We start from the raw sequence: 27,861 nt of genomic DNA on the forward strand, positions 1-27,861 counted from the left end.
CTTAAAAAAAAAAAAAAATCCAGCCCTCAAGCGGCACCAGCTTTTCATGCGCTCAATGTCAGCACCATGGCTAGTGGTCTCTGTGCTGGGGAAAGCACAGACACACCCCCTTCCCCCGCTCTGTAGAAGGTTCCATGGGTCAGCGCTGCCTGTCGCACCACACAGATGCCCAAGGACATTCCTGTCCCTTCTCTCCCTACAAGTTCTCTCCCTGCCGGCCCAGCTCAGGAAGACAGCAACGCCTTCTCTCCCCGCTGCGCGGCACCTTAACGTCTGCAAAGCCCTTTCTCACCCACTGCTCCCCTTCACAGTAACCTTGTGAGGAAACTGAGGCCCGAAAGCAAGTGTCACACACTTGGTGAGGTCACACGACAGCCCACTGGCAGGGAGCCCCTGGAAGTCAGGGTTCCTGGCCCCCAGGGCAGAATTTCCTACACTTACTGTCACCCCCACCCCAAGGTAACCAGGCCTTCCCTTCCTGGGCACTGGACCACCCCCTACCTGTACTCACATGGCTTCCAGAAGGATTGACAGTGCTGCGGGCTGGCGGGGCTTCTAAGCTAGTGAGCTTCTTTCCTGCGGTACCCTGCCGGTTTCATGGGAGGAATCGGGAGACGCAGGGGAAGGGGAAATTCACTGAGTACCAGCTCATGTGGCAGGTGCTGGTTGTGTAGGAGGTCATCCTGCCCTTCTCCCTCGCTCTGCACTATTAGCCTCTCCAAGGTTCAGAGGGGCTCAGCAATTTTCCCAAGACCACAGAGCTGCCAAGTGGCTGAGACAGCACTGGACCCAGGGTTTCCGCTAACACCACATCTGGGGTAGGGATGGCGTGGTGGGGAGGGAGGGAGCTACCTCAGGCTCAGCCTAGGATCTGCAGGAAGAGTTGGCCAAACTCTCCCCGGCCAGGGGAGCAGGAGGCCTGGGTACAGAGGCCATGTTCTCAGGTTTTAGTCATATTAATTCATTGCGTCCTCAGCAGGTCCTATTACTACTATCCCCTATTTCCCTGGGCACTGACAGGTGAAGTATCTTACCCAAGGTCACACAGCTATTAAGGGGCAAAATCAAGATTTAAACCCAGGCAATCTGGCTTCGGAGACCCCCTTCCCAGGGGTCTGCTCCAGAGCCTCCCTGTCAGCCCTCCAAGCCTTGAAGGAAGGAAAGGGGGGGCCCCCTCATTGCAGCAAGGGCAGAGGGAGGTTTCAGGTGCAAGGGGGAGAGGTTAGCTCACCTTCCTCCAGTCCATGATGTCCTTCAGCCTCCGGAAGAGGAAGATGCCCTTCCCCTGCGAGCGGGCTACCTGGGGTGGGAGGGGGGAGGACAGAGAGGGCGGCTCTCAGCTCCGTGTGGCTCCTTGTTGGCCAGAGTGCCTGGGGCACCTCCCCACCATTTCTTCCTCTCTGCCTTTCCCATGGGCTTCCAGCTCTCCCCAGAGGAATGGCCCAGCCCAGCGCCATGTGGCCTGGCCACAGAGAAGGCTCTAAGCCTGGCAAGAGGGAGAGGAAGTGGGGAGGAGACAGAGGCCCACTTCGCTCACAAAGGCATACAGTGGCATGAATAATACAAAAGAGCCAACAATTAAAAAACCATTTCTAACAGTCTTGGGAACACATCCTCCAATTCTTTTTTTGGAAATCAATTTGCCTTCCTAATTAGGTTTTGCTTCAACTAATACTGATCAGTCTGCCTTTACTGAATCCCGGCTTGGGTAATTCATAAGCTTCACAGAGTCTAGGGGCTGGAAACATCTTTCATATCATGCAGAGTATTCAGCGCCAAAGGCATTACTCCCTCCGTGAAATCCCTCTATGATGGTCACCTGCCTGGCCTTGCCTGACCACAGTGCTGGGGAGCTCACTACCCACCCCCACCTCCTGCCGCAGCCCATCTGTTGCAGGACAGCACTATTCAGCAGTCATCCCAAAGGCAAATACGAGGTGACTACTGTGTGCTGGGCATGATGCACTCACAGTGACCTAGACCTCACGGAGCTTTCATAGCCTAACCTCTGTTGAGCTCAGATTTGCCTGCCTGGCTCTGGCCTGTAGGGCCTCCCAAAACAAATCTGATCCCTGGGCCCCAGAACAGCCCTTTGATCATCTGTAGCCATGAGCAGATACCCCCAAGTCGTTGCACCCAGACAATGCAAACTCTCTTTTCCCTCTGTTCTCCTCTGAGCACGGCCCAGGTGGCCAGTGTGAGGTTCTCTGTACAATGTAGGGGCAGGTGGAATGGTCGGGTACGGCTGTCCAGGTTGCCCACAGCATGAAGGGCTCCCAGCCCTGGGAGCAGTGGGAGCCGAAACCCAGCCCCGCTATGCCAACAGCGCTGCGTGCCTGATTCCGGGTTGTGGACACCCAGAAGACAGGGTGCCCACAGGCTATGGAGGACCGCTAGTGGCTCAGGCGACACCTCCTGGGCACTGCTATTTTGGAAAGCCCCTTCTCAGTGCGCATAAGGGCTTCCAACAGCTCATGGCTCTGCGAAAGACTTAAATTCACTTCACAGAAGAAGCTCACCCAGTGTAAACAAAGAAAAGTCACTCAACTTCATTAGTTTCATGGAAATGCACATGAAAATCCCAAGAAGATACCACTCCATGTTCCTTGAGTCAAAGAGAGAAAGACAATTATTTGTGGAACATAAGGAATAGCATGGAGGACATTAGGAGAAGGAAGGGGGAAATGAAGCGGGGGAAATCAGAGGAGGAGACGAACTATGAAATACTGTGGACTCTAAGAAACAAACTGAGGGTTTTAGAGGGGAGGGAGGTGGGGGGACGGGTGAGCCCGGTGATGGGTATGAAGGAGGGCATGGATAGCACAGAGCACTGGGTGTTACACCCAAACAATGAACCATGGAACATGACGTCAAAAACTGATGATGTACTGTATGGTGACTAACATAATAAAAAAAAAAATTATATTGAGGGCACCTGGGTGGCTCAGTGCATTAAGCCTCTGCCTTCAGCTCAGGTCATGATCTCAGGGTCCTGGGATCGAGCCCCACATCGGGCTCTCTGCTCAGCAGGGAGCCTGCTTCCCCCTCTCTCTCTGCCTGCCTCTCTGCCTACTTGTGATCTCTCTCTGTCAAATAAATAAATAAAAATCCTTTTAAAAAATTTTAAAAACCATAGGGAAACTCAAAAAAATAAAATTAAATTAAAAACAAACAGCGGGGTGCCTGGGTGGCTCAGTCGGGTCAGCAACTGACTCTTCGTTTCGGCTCAGGCCACCATCTCGCAGTGGTGAGATCCAGCCTCATGCCGGGCTCTGCGCTCAGTGTGGAGTCTGCTTCAGATTCTTTCTCCCTCTCTCTGCCCCTCCCTGATCTCTCTCTCTCTAAAATGAATACATAAAATCTTTTTTTAAAGATTAAAACATGAAAAACAAACAATAGCCAGGGTCAGTGAGGCTGTGGGGAGACCGGCCCTCACAGCTGCTGGTGGGAGAGTGCACATCATTGGAAACCGGACAGCGTCCACGAAAGCTGAACCCAGGCCCCCGCTCCGGCCTGGAAGGTCCTTTGCTAGGCCCCTGCACGGCAGGAACGCGTGCACCCGGGCACCCACGGGCACGCGCAGGAATGTCCACGGCAGCACGAGTCCCAGCAGCTCCAATCTTGAAACTCCCAGGTGGGTAAAGAGTCACGCGGTGGAACAGGACACAGCAATGACGACGAGCAGCGTGCAATCACCCATGTCAGTCGGGATGAATGGTGTGAACACAACGTTGATGGAGAGAGACCAGACATACCTCATGTTTCCCAGGATATAAAGTACAAAGGCATCTATGCTGTTGGGGCCTGGAGGGGTAGCGAGAGGGAGAGGGTCTCGGGGGAGCTGTTGAGGGGCTGGAGGCTTTGCTCGGTCTATGGCCTCAGAGCTCGTGTGCACAACTTGTAAAAATTTACCAAGCTGTGCCCCCATAACTCGAGCATATTTTTTGCTGAACTTCAGGGGAGAAGTTTTATTAAGTCTCCTGCATTTTGATCTAGGAGCCCCCCACTCCCCAACCTTCATGGGCTGCCTTCCCTACAGTCATTCCCTTCCTTCTCTCTGGCCAGCAGAGCCAACCTCTCACACGGAGTCCAGAGAGACCATACACCTGTTCTGTCGGCCTCCCTTGCAGCTGTCGGCAACCCCGTGACTGGTTCTGGCCAATGAGACCTACAGAGACACCCGCTTGGGGCTTTGGGGCTTCTAAGAATGACTTTCTTCCTTAAAGATATCCTTAAAAATACAAAAAAAAATAACCCTTCCTTAAAAAGATCAGCGTCAAGGAGGAGGATGAGGAGAGAGGGAGGGAGTGAGGGGGAGACAAAGAGATGCCTGGCTCTTTTCCTTCTTTCTTTGAATGCTGTCGTCTGAGGTGGTGAGGCTTACGGCTGTCATACGTGGTGTGACACGGTGACATGTCTGATGGCAGAAAGCCAATACGCAGAGGCTGCAGAGTGATCAGACAAGTAAGAAAGATAAGGAGCCTGGGCTTTGAATGGCATCATTGAGCCCCTCCCTAAGCCTGGAACTTCCTACCTCTGGCTTTCTTGTTAGATGAGGTAATAAAATGCCTTTATTGTTTAAAGCATTGTCAGTATGTTAGCAAACATGCGTGTTCCAGGAGCTGCCTTCCTAAGGGAACCATCCCCAACAGGGAAATAAACTTCCTGCTTGGTAATATATCAAGGTTGTTAAGACTGGAAATCACCTACTATCTAGCTCCAGCAGATTGTAGTTTGCAAAAACAGTCCCAAAAATATTTCCAGTCCCATATGTTTTTCCAGAACCTTGCTACCCCCACCCTCTGACAAGAGGTGAAGTCGATGTGCCCTCCCCTTGAATCTGGGCGAGCGTTTAGGTCTGTCTCTACTGAGCGCATATGGCAGGAGTGACGTTGTGTGGATTCCAAGGCTGGGACATCAAGGCAATATAGCTTTCTCCTGGGGGATGGTTGCCCTTGGAAGCTAGCCACCATGCTGGGAGGAAGCTCGGGTCACATGGAGAGGCCCACACGGAGGGCAACTGAGTCTTCCTGCCCTCCACCCTGGCTGAGCTCTCAGCCAGCAGCCCGCACCGACGTGCCAGCCCAGGGAGTGAGCCAGCTTGGAAGCGAATCCTTCAGCCCTCGAGGGAGCCATCCCAGCACACGTTGGAGCAGCCAGGAGCCTTCCCTGTCAAGCGCTCCCCAAAGTGGAGGCTCAGGAGCTAAATAAGACATGACTTTCGTTTCAAGCCACTGAGTTCTGGGGTGCAGCCATCGAACCCGAGCACTAATGTTGGGGGAATGGTCTATAACAATTGTGGCTGTTTCCTACGCGCCCGGCACCAAGATTTCCACACCTTAACCTCGTTAAAGCTTTTCCAAAAAATCCTCTATGTAGGCATTAATACTATCCCCATTCTGCAGCCAAAGAAACCAAACAACAAGGCCAAGCACTCTGTTCAAGGTTACCCAACCAGCAGGTGACAATCCCAAGTAGTGAAATCTGCTTCACAAGCCTGAGGCTCACGCACTGCCTGCAAAGGGCCAGGGAGGACACAAAATCACACAACAGACATGGTCCTACTCCTGGGAGTAACAACCTTACTTGATAATTTGGGAGTTAAAATATATTATTTTCCTAAAAGAGATAAATTAATTGGGAAATAATATGAACGGATTATCCGAATGACCCATGCTTTGATTTTGCACCACCTGTGGTCACTCGTGACCCTCAGCCCGCTGCCAGCTTCCTGCCCTGCCCCTGGGGGCCATTCATCACGTGGCATTCACTGGGGGTTATAGATGTGATTGGTGGTCTACTCAGCAACCCTGAGTAGGGAAAAATTCCCTTTTTTTCCTCTGCCAACGGAACCCCATTTGTTTTTTGGTTTGTTTAATGTAAGCGCTACCCCCAACGTGGGACTTGAACTCATGACCCTGAGATCAAGAATCACACGTTCTGCCCACTGAGCCAGCCAGGCTCCCCCAAGCAGAACCCCACCTGGATAAGCTCTTCCCAGTGGTCCTGCCCTCTGGGAGTCTGAGCCCTCCCGGTAGTCCCACGCCCCTGCCGCCGCTTGGATAATTCACACATGGGCCCACAGGTGCAGGGGAAGTCTGCCGCAGTGACCTTTGGAAAGTTCGTGTCTTCTTCAAAAGGGACACAAGACCAGGGTGTTCCTTTACTCCTGCAGCAGGTAGAGGGGTGAGGAGACAAAGCTAAAGGTGTGGCAGCCACACTGAGACCGAGGGGAGCAGCCAGCCCACTGGGGTGGGGACAGATGACGCTGTTGGGCTGCCCACCAAGGCTGTTGAGTCATTCCTGGAATCGACCTTTCATCACTAAAGGAAATGTCCTGGCATCCGTAAACTAGAATGAGAAGAACAGTTTTCATCCTAAGCAGATTTTCCCAAGGCCTTCCATCATGAATGTGGACAACAGACTATAGTAGTATTGGCCACACCTGTGACTTCACTTTCAAAAGAAATCTCAGTTATTTTTATACCACATTACGGTTGTGGCCAATATCTCAAAACATTGTTTATGCTCATTATGACTTTGAAATTAGGCTAACTACGGACCTGCTGTTAGGCTCTCCTTAGCTGTTAATGAAACTGCTACGGCATCAAGAACATTTCACAGTTGGCTTGGCGGTCCTGGAGAGGCTCTAGCTGGTCTCTAATGGGAGGGTCGTGCTGACTGCTGGACCAAAGGCCAGTGACCACTCCAGCCATGGGCACTGTGCCTGCCTGGAGCTGTGCCTCTCCTGCAGGGGCTGCTCCTGTCACCAACTGAGGACCATGGGGACAAGAAGCCTGGCCCACTCCGGGGAGACAAGGATCTCCTCTGGCCAGAGGCCTTCCCGAGGCCTCTAGATGCTTCTCTTCCTTCCTCTCTCCCACACTAGGGCCTGACAACCATCCCAGCTCCCCTATTCCCTCCCCCTACTCCTTACAGGCTAAACCCCTGGCATGTTCCATCTTGCCTTGGCATCTGTTTCTCAGGGGACCCACTCACTGTTTCATAACTGGTTTTCAATGTAGTTGCTTCCTTTTATAATCAAATTACTTTATCCTTTTAAAAACATTCTTTCGTGACAGTGTGAAACACAATTTTCATCAGATGCCAAAGAGACTCATAAGAGCCCCTGCCATCTTGTTTGAGCTCCCGTTAGCTGGGGCTTCTGGTATGTGCTGCCCAAAGCACCCCCGAACTCTTAGACGATTGCAGTAAAAAGGTTTGAGAAGCTCTGATGGGGTAAACTTGAGAAACAGAAGGTTAAATCCTGCTCTTCCTGTCTGCAATTTGGACAGAGGCCCCCAGAGCTGGAAGCATCTTAGTGGTTGCCCAGGACACTCACAGCCCTGAGTGAAATGTTCAACCAGATCTGCGGACACGGAGGGACTGATGGACAGGCCCTAGGACGGATGGACAGGCCTGGGCCCTGACAGCCAGCACCTGCCTCCCCCCTGCCGCCCCAAGCCATGTGAGGGAGGCTAGACAAGCAATTGTGGTCCCAGGTTCTGGGTCCTGTCTACCTCCTGCCAACACAGAGGGCCTGAGGTACAGGGGAAAATGTTCAGATGGAAAGGAAATTTGGATCGATGCCATTTTTACATCACCTGGCAAACCCAGGGACTTGTTCTTACAGTCTGAGAGCGATAGCAAAGCTCCGAGATGGGCTGGGGCTCAGGCTCTGTGGGAGGAGGGGTCCCTGAGGGTGACATGGAGGGGACAATGCTGCTTATTACCTTCAGAGTCCAACTCGCCCCCTCATTGCCCCTGCTCTGCTGCTGCTAAAGAGGAAGAAGACTCAGCAGGCCCTAGGGAACCGCGCAGAGGAGATGCCAGAGGGGAAGGCAGGCCCGTGGTTGCCCTCCCCAGCCCCACCACGGCAACTATGTGAAAACTCTTATGTGTGGGTGTGCAAGGACAACCCGGCTCACAAACAAGGCCTTGTGGAAAGAGTGGAGGGATTTGGGATTTTTTTCCCTCTGTTTTCTAAATTTGGAGTAATGTCCTATTTTTTTTTTTTTTTTTTACATTTTCCTACCCCAAAGGAATCCACACAACAGGACCTGTTGATTGAATTTGCACGGCCTAATACCCTAGCCCAGTGGTTCTCAGCTCCACTGCTCTGGAGAACGCTGGCTACTATATCTGGGACACCGTTAGAATTGCAAATTCTTAGCCCACCGCCCCCCCTCCCCCAGACCTACTGAATCAGACACTAAGGGATGGAGGAGGGGCTTTAATAAGCTCTCCAGAGGGGCGGCCTGGGTGGCTCAGTGGGTTAAGCCTCTGCCTTTGGCTCAGGTCATGATCTCAGGGTCCTGGGATCAAGCCCCACATGAGGCTCTCTGCTCAGCAGGGAGCCTGCTTCCTCCTCTCTCTCTGCCTACTTGTGATCTCTCTGTCAAATAAATAAATAAAATCTTAAAAAAAAAAAAAAAAAAAAGCTCTCCAGAAAATTCTGATGCGCTCTCAGGTTTGAGAATCACTTCTCTACAGTCTTGGTCCTCAAAGTGTGGTCCGGGGACCAGCTGCAGGGGCCTCACCCCTGGGAGCTGGTTAGAAACTCGGACTTTTGGGCCCTACCAGGTTCTACCTTGAACCAGAGGCCCAATGATTGTGGGTGCGTGGTGGGTTTGGGAAGCACAGACCTCATGCTTTCCAGCGGCAGGGGGAGAGAGGGTGTTGCCTGGACTCTCAGAAATCACAGTAAAAATGGTTCATGCCTGGACACCTAAGGGCCAAGCCCTTTGTATCACGTGTATAACTCATGTTTGTAACGTGTTATCCCTTCGTTGGATTCTCTCCCAACCCCGCCAGGCAGGTACACTCATCAATTCCGCTGTAGCGCCGATGAGAATGCAGACCCAGAGGGGCCGAGGAACCCGCTCAGGGTCAGCCGGCTCACAAGCAGCAGGGACAGAGAGCCCAGAGCACCCACTCTCCGCACCCCACACCCCAGACACGGTGTCGCAGCTCTGCGGGGGCAAGAACGCTCGCCTGCCGCCAAGATGCCGCCTCTTAATTACAGCCATCTTGCGTCTGCCTCTAACAAAGGCCGTGGGCTGGGAAAGGCATCAACTTAATATGCGACTGCTCGTCCCAATTAGCACAAACTACCATTTGTCTCGGAGGATAATGCTGGGAGCTGGAACCACCCAGTGGGCTGCAGTTCTCATCTGCCTAACCCCTTCCACTCTGGCTGCAAAGAAGGGGATGCTAGGCTCTCAGCAGGCCCCAGCAGGGACAGGAGCAGGAGGCCCCAGTAAATGACTGCCTGGGACCCGGCTGGGAGCATCCTCGGATTTCGTCTGCCCTTTCGACTGCGCAACACTGGCCAACACTGGCCCGCGTTCCCAGCTGCACCAGGAAGGGCTGCCCCCAGCTCTGCTCTGCACAGCTCCCTTCCTGGGGTCTGTGTCCCAGCCTGGGAAATAGTAGGGGGCTTTGCTTATGCCATTCAAGGCTCTGGTGGCTTTGTAGTGAGAAAGCAGCCCTGGCACGAGGAGGGACCGAGGGGCTGGCGGGTACTTGCCACCCGTGGCCTCCACTCAGTTTCTGGATCCCTCGAGGGCTACCTCTGGATGCAAGGCCTTCATCCCTCTTCCTGGAATGCTCTTCCCTGTGTCTGCCCTTCTCCAGGGGATCTGACCCTCTGCATCCTTCAGGCCACGGCCAATACTAATCCTTTCAGTAACAATAACCGCAGCAGCGGCTGTCACTCATGGAGGACTTCATGCACGCTCTGCCTGTGGTGATTCACTTAGTCACCCAACAGCATTATGTGCCAGGGACTGCAGCCTCACTTTGCAGATGGGGAAACTGCGGCACAGAGAAGTTAAGTGACCTACCTGAGGTCACACAGCTAGTAAGGGGTCCAGGCAGTATTTGAACCAAGGGGTTTGGCCTCAGAGCCTAGTCTCCCTTCAGAAAAGCCTGCCAGGCAGCGGGGAGCCGCCTACTGTTTCCTCTCTACTGACACTTAACACAGCACGAGGCATGCAGACGTCCTCTGTTTTGTCTGCCACCAAGGAAGGCAGAGACCCACTTCCAGCTTGCTGAGGGCTGCGTCCCCAGCGCCTAGTCTGGCATGTGGCAGGTGCTCCATGAGTATTTATGGAATGTCTGAATACACGGGTCTCATTCTCCTCCTCTTTGAAATGAGGTAATAGCTCCTCCCAAGGGCCATCCCGGGACCCGGGCAGCACAGGGAAAGTGCTGGGCATGGCCTGACACGGGTTTCTCTTGGGGATCTGAGCTCCAGCAAGCCTCACGATTCCCTGCCTCGGTGTCCTGAGGATCACTTGTTCATCTAGTAAACACGCATTGAGCACCTACTATGTGCTAGCTGTCATAGCTGCTGGGTCCACACACTGCAAAGAGGAGATGAAGTCAGCCCTCGGGGGGAGGCAGATGGTGCCTCTAAGGCTGATTTTGCCAGGCAGAGCTCTCTCCTGGGATGCCCCATGAGGGACCCCTGCTCTGTCTGGTGTCTGGGAAGCCCTCCCTCCCACCGCCCCCCTCCCCCTGCTCCCAGCACTGTGCACGCACGGGCTTCATGATCCAGGTGATTCCCGGGTTTTTGCGGAACTCCTCCACGAACAGGTGGTACTCGCATGGCATCTCAAAGGTTTTGGGGAAGAAGTCGCACTTGGCTGCCTCCAGCTTTCCGGCCTCGCGCTCCAGCTGTTTCCGGAATCGCTTCAGGTTCTTGACCATGTAGTTCTTACGGGTCAGCTGCGCAGCAGGGTGGATGAGCAGGCCGTTAGTGCTTGTGCCTGTCGTCCTGCTCCGGCCCCCAGCCCCAACCATCCCAGCCGGTCCCCGCAACCTCTGGCCTGCCAAGTAACAGTCACAGGAAGAGTAATTGCAATTCTGTAACGATCCCCATTTTATAGGCCAGAAAACCAAGGCTCAGAAGGGTTAAGTCAGTTGCCCAGAGTCACCCAGCTAACGGAGGCACAGCAAGGATGTGACCCGGGTCCGTCTGACTCCCAAGTTCATGTTTCTAACCGCTAAGCTGCACTAACCTTTTCAAATCTCGGCTTCGTTTTCTCCTCCAGTCCCATCTTTGCCGTCTGGTTCCTCCCGGACCTCCCTCCCATCTCTGGACTCCTCGTTGCTCAGCTTGTCTCTCCCCTGAAGTCATCATACAGCTCAAAAATCCCGCTGCTTCGGCCCCTGCCCCACCCATCTCCAGTGCTGAGATGCCAACCAGACTGTGACGTCAGTCCCCACGCCAAGGCAGCCTGTCGTTTAGGTACCAGGTCCTCACTCTCTCACACTGTTTAGCTCTCGTGTATCTGTGCACGTGCTCCCCACCTGGCACCTACCCCACATTCCATTCCGCTTTTCCATTGCCCGTCCTTGCACCCCCACAGCTGCCCACTGCCACATCTAGTGACATGAGGCCCTGGTCTCCCAGCTGCCCCAGCTCAGCTCACCTCGTAGTGGTTTCGGAAGTGACTGATCCGCACGTGCTCGTCCATGTAGGTGTGGTCAAAGTTCTCCCGGAGCCAGCTGACGTCACACCAGTAGAAATCCCACTCCCCTTCACTGTGGGGTGGGGGGGGACACACAGGATACAACAAAGGTCATGACCTGAGGACCTCAGCACAGCTGGGGGTCTGGGCGAGGGGCAAGTGGCAAGTGGCAGTGTGTCCCTGAGGAGTCTTCGGCAGGGGGCAGGGTGGGGGCGGTGCTGCCCACAGTGCACTCCGTGAGGACAGAGTGAAAATTAGAGAAATGTTCATGCACAAATCCAGGCTGCTGTCTTCCTTTGACCAATCAGCAGAGCAGCTGCACAGTGCCCTGATGCCTCCTGGCACCTGTCAGCTGGAAGGAGGAGCCGCCGCCAAGTTAGGGCACGCCCCCTCCAGGTCACAGTCCCCACCACTCCCTATGGCCCACGACAACCAGCCAGCCTCACCTGGTCACATTCCTTGCCTGGGCCCAGGAAACATCTCTGTGGCCCAGCCCGCCATCCCCAGCCCACATGACCAAGCAGCGCAGTTAGGTAACATCTGCAAGGCCTTCCCAGTTCAAAAAGCCTCAGAGCAACCTCAAAAGGTGACAGCAATCGTCCCTGGAGCCCTCAGATGAGGATGACCCTGCTCACCGAGGCCCTGGCAGCCCCAGGATTCCTACAGGTGCCTGCCCGACACCAAATTCCCACCTGCTTCTTCCCCCGCACACTAGAGAGGGACAGGAAACCAGGCTAGTCTCCCCAGTCTGATGCCACAGCTGTGGGGCCGAGAGGAAGTGCTTAAAAACTATGTAGGTGGGAAAACTATGTGGGTGGGAAGCCACCATGCCAGCTACCAACTTCTTTTTTTTTTTTTTTAAGATTTTTATTTATTTATTTGACAGAGATCACAAGTAGGCAGAGAGGCAGGCAGCGGTGGGGGTGGGGGGGAGCAGGCTCCCTGCCGAGCAGAGAGCCCGACGACGTAGGGCTCGATCCCAGGACCCTGGGATCATGACCTGAGCCGAAGGCAGAGGCTTTAACCCATTGAGCCACCCAGGTGCCCCCAACTTCTTCTTAAGTAAAAAATTACAGCCCCATGTGGAGGAGACTAGACTCCAGTACCAGGCAGTGGGAATCCTGAATTCCCCCATTCACTCACTTGTTTCCTCATTCATGGAGAAGCTGTGAGAACAGGATAGAGATGAGCCTTGGACTCGGCACGCAGGCTGACCAGGTGCCATCCTAGCCCAAGCCCTCACAAGCCGAGTGACCTCAAACATGGCAGTTTTTACTCCTCTATGTCCAGCTTTCCCACTCTCAGTAAATGGATACGATAAAAGCAGCTCCCAGAAGGTCAGATGTCATGCATGGAACACACGCAAGAACGTCCAACAGGTTTAGCTGCTTTTAGACAACAATATTCACTGCGCACTACGTCAGGGCAGCTGATTGTCCTGACCCCTCATATCTATTCTCTATAGTAGCAGAATTCCCGACATTTACCTGGGAAAATGCCATCTACGTTCTCCAAAATAAAGACTGCATTTTCCAGAATCTCTTGCAGCTAAGCTAAGTTCTGGCCAGTGTGAGAGACTTCTAGGCTGAGTCCTTCAAGGGCAGGGCGTGCATTTTCTTGCCTCCTTCCTACGGAGGGATTGTGGCTTGGACTCTGGACTCTGGATGTAAGGCTAGGGCTCACCTTAGACTGTGAGGACAAGGGCCTCATCCAAGAGATAGCAGAATGGAAAGATGGAAATGGATGGATCCAAATTCATTTCCCTTTCTTTCTTTCTTTCTTTTTAAAAAAGATTTTATTTATTTATTTATTTATTTATTTATTAAGATTTTATCTATTTATTTGTCAGAGAGAGAGAGGGAGAGAGAGCAAGCACAGGCAGACAGAATGGCAGGCAGAGGCAGAGGGAGAAACAGGCTCCCCGCCAAGCAAGGAGCCCGATGTGGGACTCGATCCCAGGACACTGGGATCATGACCTGAGCCGAAGGCAGCTGCTTAACCAACTGAGCCACCCAGGCGTCCCAAGATTTTATTTATTTATCTGACAGAGAAAGACACAGTGAGAGAGGGAACACAAGCAGGGGAGCAGCAGAGGGAGAGGGAGAAGCAGGCTTCCTGCTGAGCAGGGTGCCCGATGCGGGGCTCGATCCCAGGACCCTGGGATCATGACCAGAGTTGAAGGCAGACAGTTAATGACCAAGCCACCCAGACACCCCAGATCCAAATTTTTATACCATCTCTGAACTCCCTACATCTGGACTTCAGTGAGAGAGATAAATAAACTTCTAGTCTGTCAAAGCCTCTTTTCCTTTGGGTCTCTGTTACATGCATCCAAACCTTAACCCTAAGTTAGATTAGCATCTACTATGTGCCAGGCATGGATGTTTGTTCATCTCAGTATCCCCAGGATTCAGCATAGAAGAAGAAATGCAGGCTTGGGGTCAAGTAACTTGTTCAAGGTCACAGAACCAGTAAGTGGTCAAGGAAGAGAAGCCTTTGACCTGGACCTGCCATCATTGGCAGATTCAAGCTAGCTAGTTGGTCATGACTACATTCCTTGATTCTCTGGAGAACTCCAGGACACTGGCTTTGGACAGTCTAGCTGTTCACACCTGGGTGTGAACCTCACTCTAACACTTCTGTGAGGTGTGACCTTCAATGATTGGCTTAATACCTCTGACCGTAATCATATCTTGCTGGATAGTTGTAGGGCTTAAATAAGAGAGAGGGTATGTGTAAGGCGTCCGACACATTTTGAGTGCTAAATATACAAAGATCCCTATCACAGCCAAATTGGGACAAATCCCAGCTGCCACCCAGGGGAACTGGGAGAAAACAGAGGGAGACAAGGACCTTGAGGCAAAGGGAAGAAGGGACAAGGTTGGCAGGGGGCGGGGAAGTGTCTTACTCCTTTACTTCCACCCAGCCTGGCCTGTGGCGAAGGACGTCCATGAGTGTATTCACGAGAGTGGTCTTGAATCGGATGGACGCTCTCTGCTCTCTGAAAGACAAGGCAACGGAACGCTCAGGATCACGCAGAAACCTGGACAGGGATGTTCATAGCAGCTTCATTAGTAATATCCCCAAACTGGGGGATGCCTGGGTGGCTCAGTCGGTTAAGCATCCACCTTTGGCTCAGATCAGGATCTCGGGACCTGGGATCGAGTCCCACATCAGGCTCCTTGCTCAGTGAGGATCCTACTTCTCTCTCTGCCTGCCTCTCTCCCTGCTTGTGCTTGTGCTCTCGCTCTCTCTCTCTCTGGACAAATAAATAAATAAATAAATAATCCTAAAAGAAGTAGTCCCAAACTGGTAACAACCCCAGATGTCCTTTAACCTTTGACGGTTAAACAAATAGTGGTCCATCCATGCAGTGGAATACTAGTCAGCAATAAAAAAGAGTGAAATATTTATATATTTGGCTTGGATGCATCTTTAGGGAATTATGCCGAGTGAAAAAGGCCAATCCCAAACATTATTACAGACTGTACAATTTCATTTATATAACTTTTTGAAGTGACAAAATTATTGAAATGGAGAACAGGGACGCCTGGGTGGTTCAATTGGTTAAGCGGCTGCCTTCGGCTCAGTGGAGATCCTGCTTCTCCTTCTCGCTCTGCTTGTTACTCCCCCTGCTTGTGTTCGCTCTCCCTCTGGAAAATGAATTACTAAAATCTAGAAAGAAAGAAAGAAAGAAAGGGAGGGAGGGAGGGAGGGAGGGAGAAAGAAAGGAAGGAAGAAAAAGGAAGGGAGAAAGAAAGAAAGAAAGGGAGAACAGATTAGCAGTTGCTGAGCATTAAGGACATTATGGGGGAAGAGGGGGACTGTGGTAGCAGGCAGGGGGAGAAGAAGGGAGTGGGTGTGACTATAAAAGGGTCATATGAGAGGAGCACGTGGGTGGCTCAGTGGTTTAAGCCTCTGCCTTCGGCTCAGTCATGATCTCAGGGTCCTGGGATTGAGCCCACATTGGGCTCTCTGCTCAGCAGGGAGCCTGCTTCCCCCTCTCTCTCTCTGCCTGCCTCTCTGCCTGCTTGTGATCTCTGTCTGTCAAATAAATAAATAAATTCTTTAAAAAAAAAAAGGGGGTCATATGAGAGATCCTTGTAGTGGTGGGAATTTTCCTTACGGATGTCGGTATCCTGGTTGTGATACTGTACTATATCGTTTCACTCTCTATTACCATTGGGGGAACCAAGTACAGGGCACATGGGATCTCACTGAACTATTTTTTACAACTGCATACAAATCCACAATTATCTCAAAGTCAATATTTAATTTTTTAAAAATGTAACACATCTTTAGAAGTCTGGATAATGGCTACTTCTATGGGGGAATGATTGGAAGAGAGCATGAATGGCATTCTGGGGTGTTGGTGATGTTTTTTCCTGCATATTAAGTTGATGAAAATTCATTGAGCTGTAAACTTATGATGTATACACCTTTCTGTACTTACAACAGAACTCCGTAACAAAATATTCCACAAATAAAGTTAAAGGACTGGCTATAGATTAAGACAAAATATTTGCAATGCTTACAATCCATAAAACATTAGGACCAAGTACAAAAAGAGTTCCTACAGGTCATTAAGAAAAAGACAAAGAACTCTGGGTGCCTGGGTGGCTCAGTTGTTAAGCATCTGCCTTTGGCTCAGGTCATGACCTGAGGTCAGGTCCTCAGATCGAGTCCTGCATAGGCCTTCCCACTCAGCAGGGAGGCCTGCTTCTCCCTCTCCCTCTCTCCCTGCTTGTATACCCTCTCTCCCTGTGTCTCTGTCAAATAAATAAATAAAATCTTTAAAAAAAAAAAAGACAAAGAACTCAATAGAAATGTGCCTAAGGGATATGAACAGGCAAATCACAAGAGAGGAAACTTACCAGTATGCATGTGTAAAGATACTCAACCTTCCCAACAACCCAGTAAATTAAAATACCAAAGAGAGGATTTCTGCTATAGGTTACAACATAAAAGGATATGAAAGACGTCTAATCCTATAGTAACAACAAGGGGGAAAAAGTGTACAAAATAAATATCACACTTGACTATGGGGCTAGAGGAGAGCCATGGACAAAAGGAAACATGACCAACTGATTCCAGAGAGAAACCCCTTGTGGGGGTGCAGAGAGATGCTGAAGTTTCTAGGTCTAGGGGTGTCTGAGTGCGGGCCAGTGGAGGTATGAGCCAGCCGTGGAGGAGAGACCTTGCAGGCACCAGGGGAATGCAGCTGAGCTTAGACAGTAAGTAGGGTGGCCAACCAAATCAAAATCTGGAAGAGACCCCTTCCAAAACCAAACCAAACCAGATCAACAAGCGACAAAAAGAAGCAGTGGTTGGGATGCCTGGGTGGCTGAGTTGGTTAAGCGTCTGCCTTCAGCTCAGGTCATGATCCCAGGGTCTTGGAATCGAGTCCCACGTAGGGCTCTCTGCTTGGTGGTGGGAGCCTACTTCTCCCTCTCCCTCTGCCTGCTGCTCCCCCTGCTTGTACTCTCTCTGTGTGTCAAATAAATAAATAAAGTCTTTAAAAAGAAAGACAGGGGCGCCTGGGTGGCTCAGTGAGTTAAAACCTCTGCCTTCGGCTCAGGTCATGATCTCCCAAGGTCCTGGGATGGAGCCCCGCATCGGGCTCTCTGCTCAGCGGGGAGCCTGCTTCCTTTCCTCTCCCTCTGCCTGCCTCTCTGCCTACTTGTGATCTCTGTCTTTCAAATAAATAAATAAAATCTTTTAAAAAATAAATAAATAAATAAAAAGAAAGAAAGAAAGAGTAGAGAACACAGTAAAGCAGAGAGAAATCCCAGACTCCCACACATTAATGTGGTGTGTGCATTTAGGCAGCCTTGCCAGAGTTGAATCCAAAAGTGAACCAAAAAACTGTAATAAACAAACAAAAATGGAAATGCTGTCCACCCCCTCCCAGGGCAGAAGCTCAAAACAGCAGTACAGGAGGGCTTGGAGTGAATTCAGTGTAACTGATGTTTCAGTCCAGGGGCACCTGGGTGGCTCAGTGGGTTAAGCCTCTGGCTTCAGCTCAGGTCATAATCTCTGGGTCCTGGGATCGAGCCCCACATCAGGCTCTCTGCTAAGCAGGGACCTTGCTTCCCCTCTCTCTCTGCCTGCCTCTCTGCCTACCTGCGATCTCTCTCTCTCTGTGTCAAATAAATAAATAAAATCTTTTAAAAAAATAAATAAATAAAATAAAGTTTCAGCCCAGCCCATGTTCCACTCAGCTTTAGGAGAACTCTAATGATCAGCCCCAACCTAACTACTAGTCAGAGCAAAGGGCTTACAGTCTCTGGAAAATCAGTCTCTCTATCGCTTTGTCTCCACACACTATTCTTCTTGTTGATCTGAATCTCCATCTGGTATACTTTTTCTTCAGGCTGAAGAACTTTCTTTAGTATTTAAATACATGACAAAAGTAACAGCACCAAGGACCAGAGGGAAGTGAGCAGAGCACGCAGTTCTAGGGTTCTTAGGTTGTGCCAAAAGTGGTGTAATACCGATTCAGGGTAGACAGTGATGAGTTAAGGATGCTGATGAGTTAAGGATGCGGATTGTAATTCCCTAGAACAGCGGTTCTTGGTGGGTGGTCCCAGTATTCCTCAGGGTCTCCAACCCTCTTTCAGAGGTTTATAAAGACCTCCCTTTTCCAACTACATATCTTTGTGTGGCTGGATTTTCTTCCTGTTCAACCAAAACAACGTATCACAACGGATTGAATCCAGAAGCTTTGGGAAGCCAAATGTTTTCTATTGTGCCAGACATTAAAGAAATTCACAAAAATGTAAAAACAATGACTACTCATCTTAGTAAACTTGGGGGAGGGGGAACACAGTTATAGTTCATAAAAATACATTATTTATGCTACCAGGTAGAATATATGGTTGCTTTTTAAATGACTGAATAAATATATTTCAATTAATGATTTTAAATTGCTAATATGATATTGATAAATATAAACCACACAAAAATTAATAGGAGTCCACAATAATTTTTTAGTAGCAGAGAGATCCTGAGCTTAATTTTTTCTATTATGTTCTGTCAGCCACTGTATAGTACATCATAAGTTTTTGATATAGTGTTCAATGATTCATTATTTGCATGTAGCACCCAGTACTCCTCACAAGACATGCCCTCCTTAATGCCCAACCCCGTCACCCCATCCCCCACCCACCTCCCCTCTGAAACCTACAGTTTGTTTCCCCAGGGTCCACAATCTTTCAGGGTTTGTCTCCCTCTCTGACTCCTCCCCTTTCAGATTTCCTTCCCTTCCCCTACTGAGCTCAAATTTTAAGAACCACTGCTCTAAAGTAGTTACGTAAGGAGTATTTAAAATCTAATCCCAGGGGCGCCTGGGTGGCTCAGATGGTTAAGCCTCTGCCTTTGTTCGGGTCATGATCACAGGGTCCTGGGATCGAGCCCCACATCAGGCTCTCTGCTCAGTGGGGAGCCTGCTTCCCAACCCCCTCTCTGCCTGCCTCTCTGCCTACTTGTGATCTCTTTCTGTCAAATAAATTAATAAAATCTTTTTTAAAAAATTTAATCCCAAACAACGAAGAGGTACAATTTCAAAATCCATCAGATTGGTGGACATGTTTAATCAGACAAATACCAAGTGTTCGCAAGCATGTGGAAATGATAATTACCCTCTAAAGCTGATGGAACTGGAAATTGGATAAATCTTTAGAGAGCAATTTGGCATATTGAAACTGTCAGGTACTATTCGTACACATCAGACTGGCAAAAACTCGAAAAGTCCAAGTTTGGCAACAATGGGCTAAAATTGGAAACTCTTGCTGTGCTGGTAGAAGGCACTCTGGAGAACACATGGCAGTGTTTAGTAAAACTGAATTTGCACATAAACTGAATTTGCCCATACTCTAGATGCAGCAGACCCCTCCTAGGTCTAGACACTAGATAGCTACCTTACATATGCAACTGGGCATTACAGGTACGGGGAAGCTCATTTGTAACCGCTCATATTTTTTTTATAGAAATAACCTGCAGCACACAGTTGGTGGTCCACCCTGGCTCCCTGGGCATTCTCTATTCCTGTGCAAGTCAGTCAGAGGGCTTTCCACTGCCAGCACACAGTAAGGGTGGGGGGATGTGGGCGGGGGAGGCTTAAAGCAAATCCAAAGTGCCCCTCCCCCAACAGCACACAACCAATGACAACCAGAGTTGATGGATAAATCCTCCAGCCCCTCTTGGCTCTGTTGGGATGAGCCTGCAGTGTGTTTTGCACTATCTCCTAGGAAGCCCCGGTGGGACTGAGCCTCACGTGCCCACCGCAATAACCTGTTGGTAATGGACCTTTTATTGGTTTCTTTCCCTTGGCTGTCTCGTATCCCCACTTCCCTGCCAGTGCTTACTGGAATCACCTTCCAACCTTCCTAATAAACTGCTCTCGCATCCTTGTCTCGGGGTCCGCTTCTGGAGAAAATCAATACTAAGGCACAACCTAAAGGCCTTTCAACGGGAAGTAGGTAAATAACCAGCGGTATCCAATGGAACACACAGAGTAGTTAAAATGTACCAACATGGATAAATACTGAAAATATAGTTTTATGTGACAAAAGCAGCCCACAGAATAATAGTATAACATCACGTATGTGACATTTTCCTTGCCTCATGCTGCCAGAGGTGGACCACATCACACAATTCTGGTCAGTAAGATAAAAACTTAAGATTGCTAAAGAGGGTGCATTCTGGGAAAGCATGGATTCTTTTGGTTAAAACAAAGAGAGAAAGAGATGTGGCTTGAGACTTCCTTTCCCCACTTCTTCCCATCTTGATCTCGACATGAAGGCTGGAGCTGTAGCAGCCACTTAGTGTCCATAGGGTGAAGGTCAAGACCATCACAGAGACACCAGCTCTGACAGTGTTGAACCACCTCACCGGCCCTCCAGACTCTTTGTTACATGAGGAAAGTTAATACAATTTTTTTTAAAACTACTGTGGGTGGGGTTTCCTATTACTTGTAGCTAAACACATCTCTAATTGGTGTCCACCCTAAAACAGATCCCATTAACTGAAGTGCCCTTTTTTGGGGTTGGGGCGGGAGTGGGTGTGTAAGTTCAGGGTTAGCACCTGGAATAGTTCTGAATTGCTCTGATGGGTGCTGCCGGACGGAAGGGTCAGGGACTACACATGCCCTCCTCGGTGGCAGTGCCACCAGAAGTGACTTTAGAAAGAAGAGAAATAGCTAATGAAATAAGAATAGAAATATCTAGAATAGGGGCGCCTGGGTGGCTCAGTGGGTTAAGCCGCTGCCTTCGGCTCAGGTCATGATCTCAGAGTCCTGGGATCGAGCCCCGCATCGGGCTCTCTGCTCTCTAGGGGAGCCTGCTTTCTCCTCTCTCTCTGCCTGCCTCTCTGCCTGCTTGTGATCTCTCTGTCAAATAAATAAATAAAATCTTAAAAAAAAAAAAAAAGAAATATCTAGAATATGTGTCAGTGTGTGCAATGTAACCTCCCCTGATTCCCCACAAAAAAACTTCAGTCAAGCCTACAGTGCTCCTTCCTGCTCTGTGTGAGTGGATTCCATTTGGGGGATCCAACGAGGGGCTGAGTTCTGCACCCGGGTTACTGCCGTAGAGGGAAGCAGAAGAATAGAGTAGAGTAGACATTGGACTTATCAAGCCAGCACATGGTCGTTGAAGGAGGCAGGAGGGCATAGGTAGATACAACATGGGCCTGGGAGCCCAGTTCTGCTACTATGATCCTACAGTCTCGAGCAAGTTACCTAGCTTCTCTGAGCTTCAGTTTCCCCATCTATAAAATGGACCCAATAGTAGTATCAACTTCAAAGGAGTGTGGTAAGGACTCAAGGAGATAATACAGCCTGGCACATGGTTAAGTGCTCAGTGATTGATTATTATCATTATCATTATTGAAGTAAAGAAGGGGGATGGAGAGATTGAAAAAGGGAAGGAAGGAAGGTAGTTAGTTCATTAGTTCTGGGTTTATTAGATTGCATGGGACCACTCACCGCTCTTTTCCCTTTGACAATCCGTGGCCCTTGTAATTTTGATTCTACAAGAAGAAAAGAAAAGCGATGTAACTGGTTCTGTATACCCACCCTTCCTTCCCAGCTCAATTTACTGCAGATATTAAAAAGCTCAAACCATTAGACACAACACTGCCCAGATCCTGAGACAGGAAGGACCAGCCTGGCCAAGTTCACATTGGTCAACATGTTCCCAGCAACTTGATCCTTGGAATAAATCTCCAAGTATTCAAGGACCCACTTCACAGGATTGTTCCACAGGCATGACCAGTAGAGTGAATACGTAGTTTTCAGTGCTCCAAAGGTCCAACCCTGAACCCCGGTTTTGAGGGCTGAGATCAGCAGGCTCTGTGAGAAGGAACTGAAACTTGAATGTTTGGTTAGATCCATGGTCCAGAAGGGGCTGGGTCAAAGATTCAGAATGAAGTTAATTTCTTCCACCCAAAATGGACCTTTCAAATCCTCAACGGGTGTTGGGGGTGGGTATTATTTTGCTTCTACCGCATCTAAAACAGTTTGGCCTTTAGTCCTGGTAAGACTAATCCCTAATGGCAGGTATGAAAAAAGAAATCAAAACTGGTCTTGTTCAGGATGACCATTGCAACTTGGACAGACTGGTCATATGCATTAGTTTTCTAATACTGCATAACAAATTACCACAAACTTGTCAGCCTAAAATAGTACAAATTTATGTCTTGGAGTTTCCATGGGCATGGCTTAGCTGGATCTTCTAGCCAGGTCTCACAAGGCTACAACCAAGATGACGGCCTGGGTTATGATTCTCATGCTTCTGCTTGGGGTCCTTTTCCAAGATCATCCAGATTGCTGGCAGAGTTCAGTTGCTTGGGGTTGCAACGACAGAGGTCTCTGTTTACTTGCTAACTATTGATTAGGGACTGCTCTCAGCAACTAGAGGCCCCCTGCAGTTCCTTTCATCATGGCCCCCTAGGCAGTTCACAACATGGATATTTGCTTTCTTCCAGGCCAGCAGGGGCTCATCTCTCTGACTTCCAACACTCCCCACTCCAAGTCACCCCTGTATGATGCATGGTATATAATCATGGTAGTAACTATCCCATCAAATTCACAGGCTCCACCCACACTCAAGGGGAGGGAATTATACAAGGTGCGTACACAAAGGGTGGGAATCTTGGGGGCCTACTAGAATTCTGCCTACCACACCATCCTATCCCTCAAAAAGCCAGTGGAATGGATAGAGGATACTGCTTTATGAAACTGACGGAAGTTAACGCCCTACAACAGCACATGGACTCTTATCCCAGTATCACATTCAAGCCCCTCTATCTCCCCTAGCACTGTAAGGTGTCCTACTCTTTTTTGATTATATCTTGTATACTCCTTCACATTTTCAGTTCTATTTTCCTTACATTTATCCAGTATTTTGTTGAAAAACTTTTCCTGGGGCGCGTGGGTAGCTCAGTCAGTTAAGCATCTGCCTTCTGCTCAGGTCATGATCACAGGGTCTTGGGATAGAGTCCCACATCAGGCTCCCTGCTCAGCAGGGATCCTGCTTCTCCCTCTGCCTGCCACTCCCCCGGCTTGTGCTCTCTCTCTCTGACAAATAAATAAATAAAATCTTTAAAAAATAAAAATAGAAAACTTTTCCTTTCCTCACTGAATTGCATTGATTCTTCTGTTGAAATTCAGTTGACTGTGTATATGTAGGTCTATCTCTAGAGTGTTTGTCTACCCTTATGTCACTACCACACTATCTTACTTACAATAGCTTTCTAGTAAATTTTTTTTCTTTCTCTAGATTTTACTTATTTATTTGACAGAGAAATGGTGAGAGAGAGAACACAAGCAGGGGGAATGGGAGAGGGAGAAGCAGGCTTCCCACTGAGCAGAGAGACACATGGGGGCTCTCCCTAGGGTCATGACTTGAGTTGAAGGCAGGTGCTTAACGACTGAGTCACCCAGGCATCCCTCTAGTAAATCTTGAAATAAGGTACTATAAGTCCTCCATCCTTGTTTTTTTTTTCAAGATTGCCTTGAAATCTTGAAATAACCCGCAGTTTGGGGTTATTTGCACTTCAATATAAATTTTAGAATCAGCTTGCTGATTTCTACCAAAAAAGGTGTGTTGGGATTTTATTTGGATTATACTGAATCTATAGATCATTTTGAGAAGTGACATCATCAAGTATTGACTCTTCCAATCCATGAACATGGTCTATCTCTCCATTAAATTAAGTCTTTTTAAATGTTTTTCCACAATATTTTCTAGTTTTCAGTACAGAAGTCTGGGACCTTTTAAATTAAATTATTCATAAGTATTTGATTTTGTGATGCTATCTTAAATAATATTTTTAAAATTTCATTTTCCAATTATTTGATGATAGAATATTGTGGTAAGCAGAATAATGCTCCCCCGAAAGATGTGCATGTCCTAATATGCCAGAACCTGTAAATACATTACATTACAAGAGGAAATTAAGATTGCAGATATAATCAACTGACTTTAAAATAGAGAGGTTATCCTGGATTATCTGAGTGGGGCCAATGTAATCACTCTTTTGTTGCGAGAGGGAATTAAAGAAATGAGGGTGCCAATTCATGAGAAGTAGAGCACGGGATACAAGCAGGCTGGGGGCGGGGGGTGTGCTGGATTCCGGAGTAATTCATTACCCTTCTTTGGGTCGCATTTTTCTCCCCCCCCCCCACTTTTCTCCTTTTTAAAGTGGGGGAGTTGGCCCGTGCACTCCTAAGGGACAGGGACTTGTCTGGTTGACCTCCGTGTCCTTACTGGTCAGCACTGGGCTCAGTTTAAAGAAGGCCCTGATTAGCGTTTTAGGATGAATGAATGGATGGATGGGTAGGCAAGTGAGAGGCGGGATGTACGGATTTCTAAGAGCTTTTTCAGGTCAGGAAATCGAAAATTCTGAGGTTCCCCCAGGGTCACAGAAATCACTGATTACAGTTTAGAATCCCAGATTTTCCTAACTTTTCCGCCAGCAAGCCTGGTGGTGGACCCGCGCAGCACCTCCGGCGGCGCGCGGCCAGCCAGGGCTTGAAGTCTTTTCTCTGTATTCATCATTTTCCTCCCATTCTATCCAGAACCACTCCGCGGGGACCCCCAAGTCGGATGCCTCCGTAGCCTCCCTCCCTTCTCGAAGGACGATGAAAACATCTGGATCCCGTGGCACTCCTACCTTCGGGCGCGACATGGTACGATCCCCCAGCGCGGGACCCAAACCGCCGCCTAGCCGCGCGCAGGCCTCGCGTCCCGTTGCCAAAGCGACAGAGGGCGCCCGGATCCGCCGCTCTGATTGGATGAGCCGAGGGCCCTCCTCTCCGCGGGATTCGTGGGCTTGTGTCCGATCCCAGCCCCTGAAAGTTTTGCGCGCCGCGGCTGCCCAGATCCCCTTATTCGTTGGACCTTTCTCTCCCAGCCCCTCTCTTCCGCGACCCTAGGGCGCGCTCCGCAAGGGACTGGCCGCCTTCGGCGGGCACTAACTGCCCGGCGCCTCTTCCAGCTGTGTTTCGCCGGAGCTGCGAGCGCTCAGTCTGAAAAGTTGTCAGCTGTTGGTAAACGCAATTGTTCTAAGTTTCCTTCCTCGGCCCCTCACTAAGTCGCCTTGTCATTTGGTTAGTTAGTAACGCGGCCACTTCTGCCTTTTCTCGAACACTCTAATTCTTAGGCCCCAACTCGAAGCCAGGATTCACCTGAACGCCTGTAGTAGCCTCCTCACCAGTCGGCCGGTGCCCACCTTTGCGCTATCCATTCCAGTTCATTCTTGGCACTGCAGTTGAAGAGCACAATTCGTGAAGAACACCAATCCGGTCTCATCTCTCCACGGCGCGTGACCTGAAGTAGCAATTTACTCGTCATTGCACCCTGTATCGGCTCCCCGCCTTTCCCTGCCTCGTTTCTCCACAGTCCTGGATCTACACACCAACCACCATAGCTAATTAGAAACTGTTTAAAAAAAAAAAAAAAAAAAGTGTTGTTTGTTTTATAGCAACAAAATATGTTATGTAGGAATATATCTAATAAAATATATGCAAGACATTTTGTTAAACAACAAACTCTTAGTAAGCCTCTATGACATGCTTCATTCATTTTTTTAAAAAGATTTTATTTATTTATTTGAGAGAGAGAGAGCATGAGAGGGGAGGTCAGAGGGAGAAGCAGACTCCTCGTGGAGCTGGGAGCTGGACCTGGGACTCCATCACAGAACTCCAGGAGTACGACCTGAGCTGAAGTCAGTTGCTCAACCAACTGAGCCATCCAGGCGCCCCAAGTATGCTTCATTCTTGACTCTATGAGGACATAGCAATGAACAAAACCAAGTATCTGCTCTTGCGGGGTTTATATTCCCATAGGGAAAATTACAAAACATTGAAAGACATTAAAGGAGACCTGAATAAATGGAGGGCTGTACCATGTTCATGGACAGGAAGACTCAATATCAAAAAGATGTGTATTTTTTCAAATCCAACCAGGACTTTTGAGAAACCTTCTCAACCCAAGAGATGCAAATATCAGGAATGATATGGGGATCCTAGAAATAGGTACAGGTGTGTGTGTGTGTGTGTGTGTGTGTTTTAACTTCATGTACAATAGAAGTGGCATCATAAATCAGTAAATGCCATTGAGAAACTGGCTTTGCATAGGAATAAAAAAAATCAAGCACATTAAAGAATAAATATGGCAAACAAATATTTCAAGCTATTAGAAAAATAAGTATATATACATAATATTTTATGATATCTGAGTGGGGAAGTGTTTCTTTTTTTAAAAAGATTTTTATTTATTTATTTGAGAGAGAGAGCACACAAGCAGGCAGAGCAAAGGCAGAGGGAAAGAGAGAAGCAGGCTCTCCGCTGAGCAGAGAGCCCAATGCAGGGTTCAATCCCAGGACCCTGGGATCATGACCTGAGCTGAAGGCAGGTGCTTAACTGATTAAGTCACCCACATGCTCCAAGGATTTTTTTTTAAGATTTTATTTATTTATTTGATATAGAGAGAGAGAGAGAAAGAAAGCAGGCAAAGCAGCAGGCAGAGGGAGAAGTAGGCTCCCCTGCTGAGCAGGAAGCCCTTTGAAGGCCTCCATCCGAGGACCCTGGGATCATGACCTGAGCTGAAGGCAGATGCTTGAAGGATTTCTTAATAAAGCACAATTCATAGAAGAAAAAATTAATCTGTGGCTCTCTCAAAATCTAAACTGCCATAATACAAAAGACATTGTAAGTTTAACTAAAAGACAAGCTACATAAATAAATGATTAAAATGTTTAAAAAGGGGGTGAGGCACCTGGTTGGTTCAGTCAGTTAAGCGACTGACTCTTGGAATTGATACCAGAGTCAGCTCTGTGTTTGGTGGAGTCTATGTGGGATTCTCCTCTTCTCCTCCTTCCCTCTGCCCTTCCCCACACCTTGTGCTCTCATCTGTGCCCTTTCTCTCTCTCTCTCAAATAAATAAATAGGACACCTGGGTAGCTCAGTCAATTAAGCTTCTGACTTCAGCTCAGGTTGTGATCTTGGGGTCCTGGGATAGAGCACCAGATCGGGCTCCCTGCTTGGTGGAAATCTGCTTATCCCTCTACCCCCTTCCCCCACTCATGTCCTCTCTCTCAATACATAATTATATAAGATCATTAATAGACAAGCTACACACTAAGAGGCAATAGGTGTAACAAAGGACTAGTACTCAAAGAACTACAACCATTAAGAAAAAGACTACCCCCCACCTCATAAGAGAAAAGAAAAATGGACAAAAGATATGAATAGAGGACTTTAAGCAAAAGAAACTCCAATAGCCAATAAGAACATCAAACTATGTAAATCAAAATAATTATATTATTTTAAACATATCACCTAGACAAAAATAAAAACACGTTTCAAAGTCAAGTGTTTTTGAGGATGTGGGAATCTGAACTATCATATGCAGTTGGTAGATTCACAATTTGGGACACAATGTGCAATATCTCATAAAGTTGAAAATGCATACAACTTACAACCTGGTTCCTCTACTGGACAGATATCCAAAGGCTCTCTGAATACACCTACACAGCCCAGGGACTATCACTTTGGAGCTAATGTGCCAGATGACATTCTTCCCTAAAGAAATTCTCATCCTTGTTCATAGGTCATATGTACAAGGATGTTCATTGCAACATTCTTTATAATTATGGGAAATACTAGAAAAAAATCTAAATGTCTACTCATAATGAGATGATTAATAAAATGGAATAAGTTCTAAAAATAAATACTATATAGTGATAAAAATTAATGGCCCAGATCTATACCAACATACAAATATCCCCCAAACCTACTGTTGAATGAATAAAAGGGAGCTATAGGGGCATCTGGGTGGCTCAGTCAGTTAAAGTGTCTGCCTTCAGCTCAGGTCATGAT

At 48.7% G+C, this 27,861-nt stretch overlaps 1 protein-coding gene across 1 annotated transcript in view; it reads right to left on the reverse strand.

Moving 5' to 3' along the window:
* Positions 1-24,668, reverse strand: part of LOC111141869 (tubulin tyrosine ligase like 9) — a 40,337-nt gene extending 15,669 nt beyond the window's left edge. The window contains exons 1-7 of the mRNA XM_022494712.1: positions 24,654-24,668; positions 21,463-21,506; positions 14,386-14,478; positions 11,439-11,550; positions 10,546-10,731; positions 1,232-1,300; positions 512-586 (exon numbers count right to left, since the gene is read on the reverse strand). Coding sequence (XP_022350420.1) covers positions 512-586; positions 1,232-1,300; positions 10,546-10,731; positions 11,439-11,550; positions 14,386-14,478; positions 21,463-21,506; positions 24,654-24,668 — 594 coding nt within the window. The remainder of the gene's footprint in view (positions 1-511; positions 587-1,231; positions 1,301-10,545; positions 10,732-11,438; positions 11,551-14,385; positions 14,479-21,462; positions 21,507-24,653) is intronic.
* Positions 24,669-27,861: the final 3,193 nt, after the last annotated feature.

Source organism: Enhydra lutris, unplaced genomic scaffold, assembly GCF_002288905.1.
Source record: "Enhydra lutris kenyoni isolate GAN:26980312 unplaced genomic scaffold, ASM228890v2 scaffoldscaffold6, whole genome shotgun sequence".
NCBI classification, from domain to species: domain Eukaryota; kingdom Metazoa; phylum Chordata; class Mammalia; order Carnivora; family Mustelidae; genus Enhydra; species Enhydra lutris.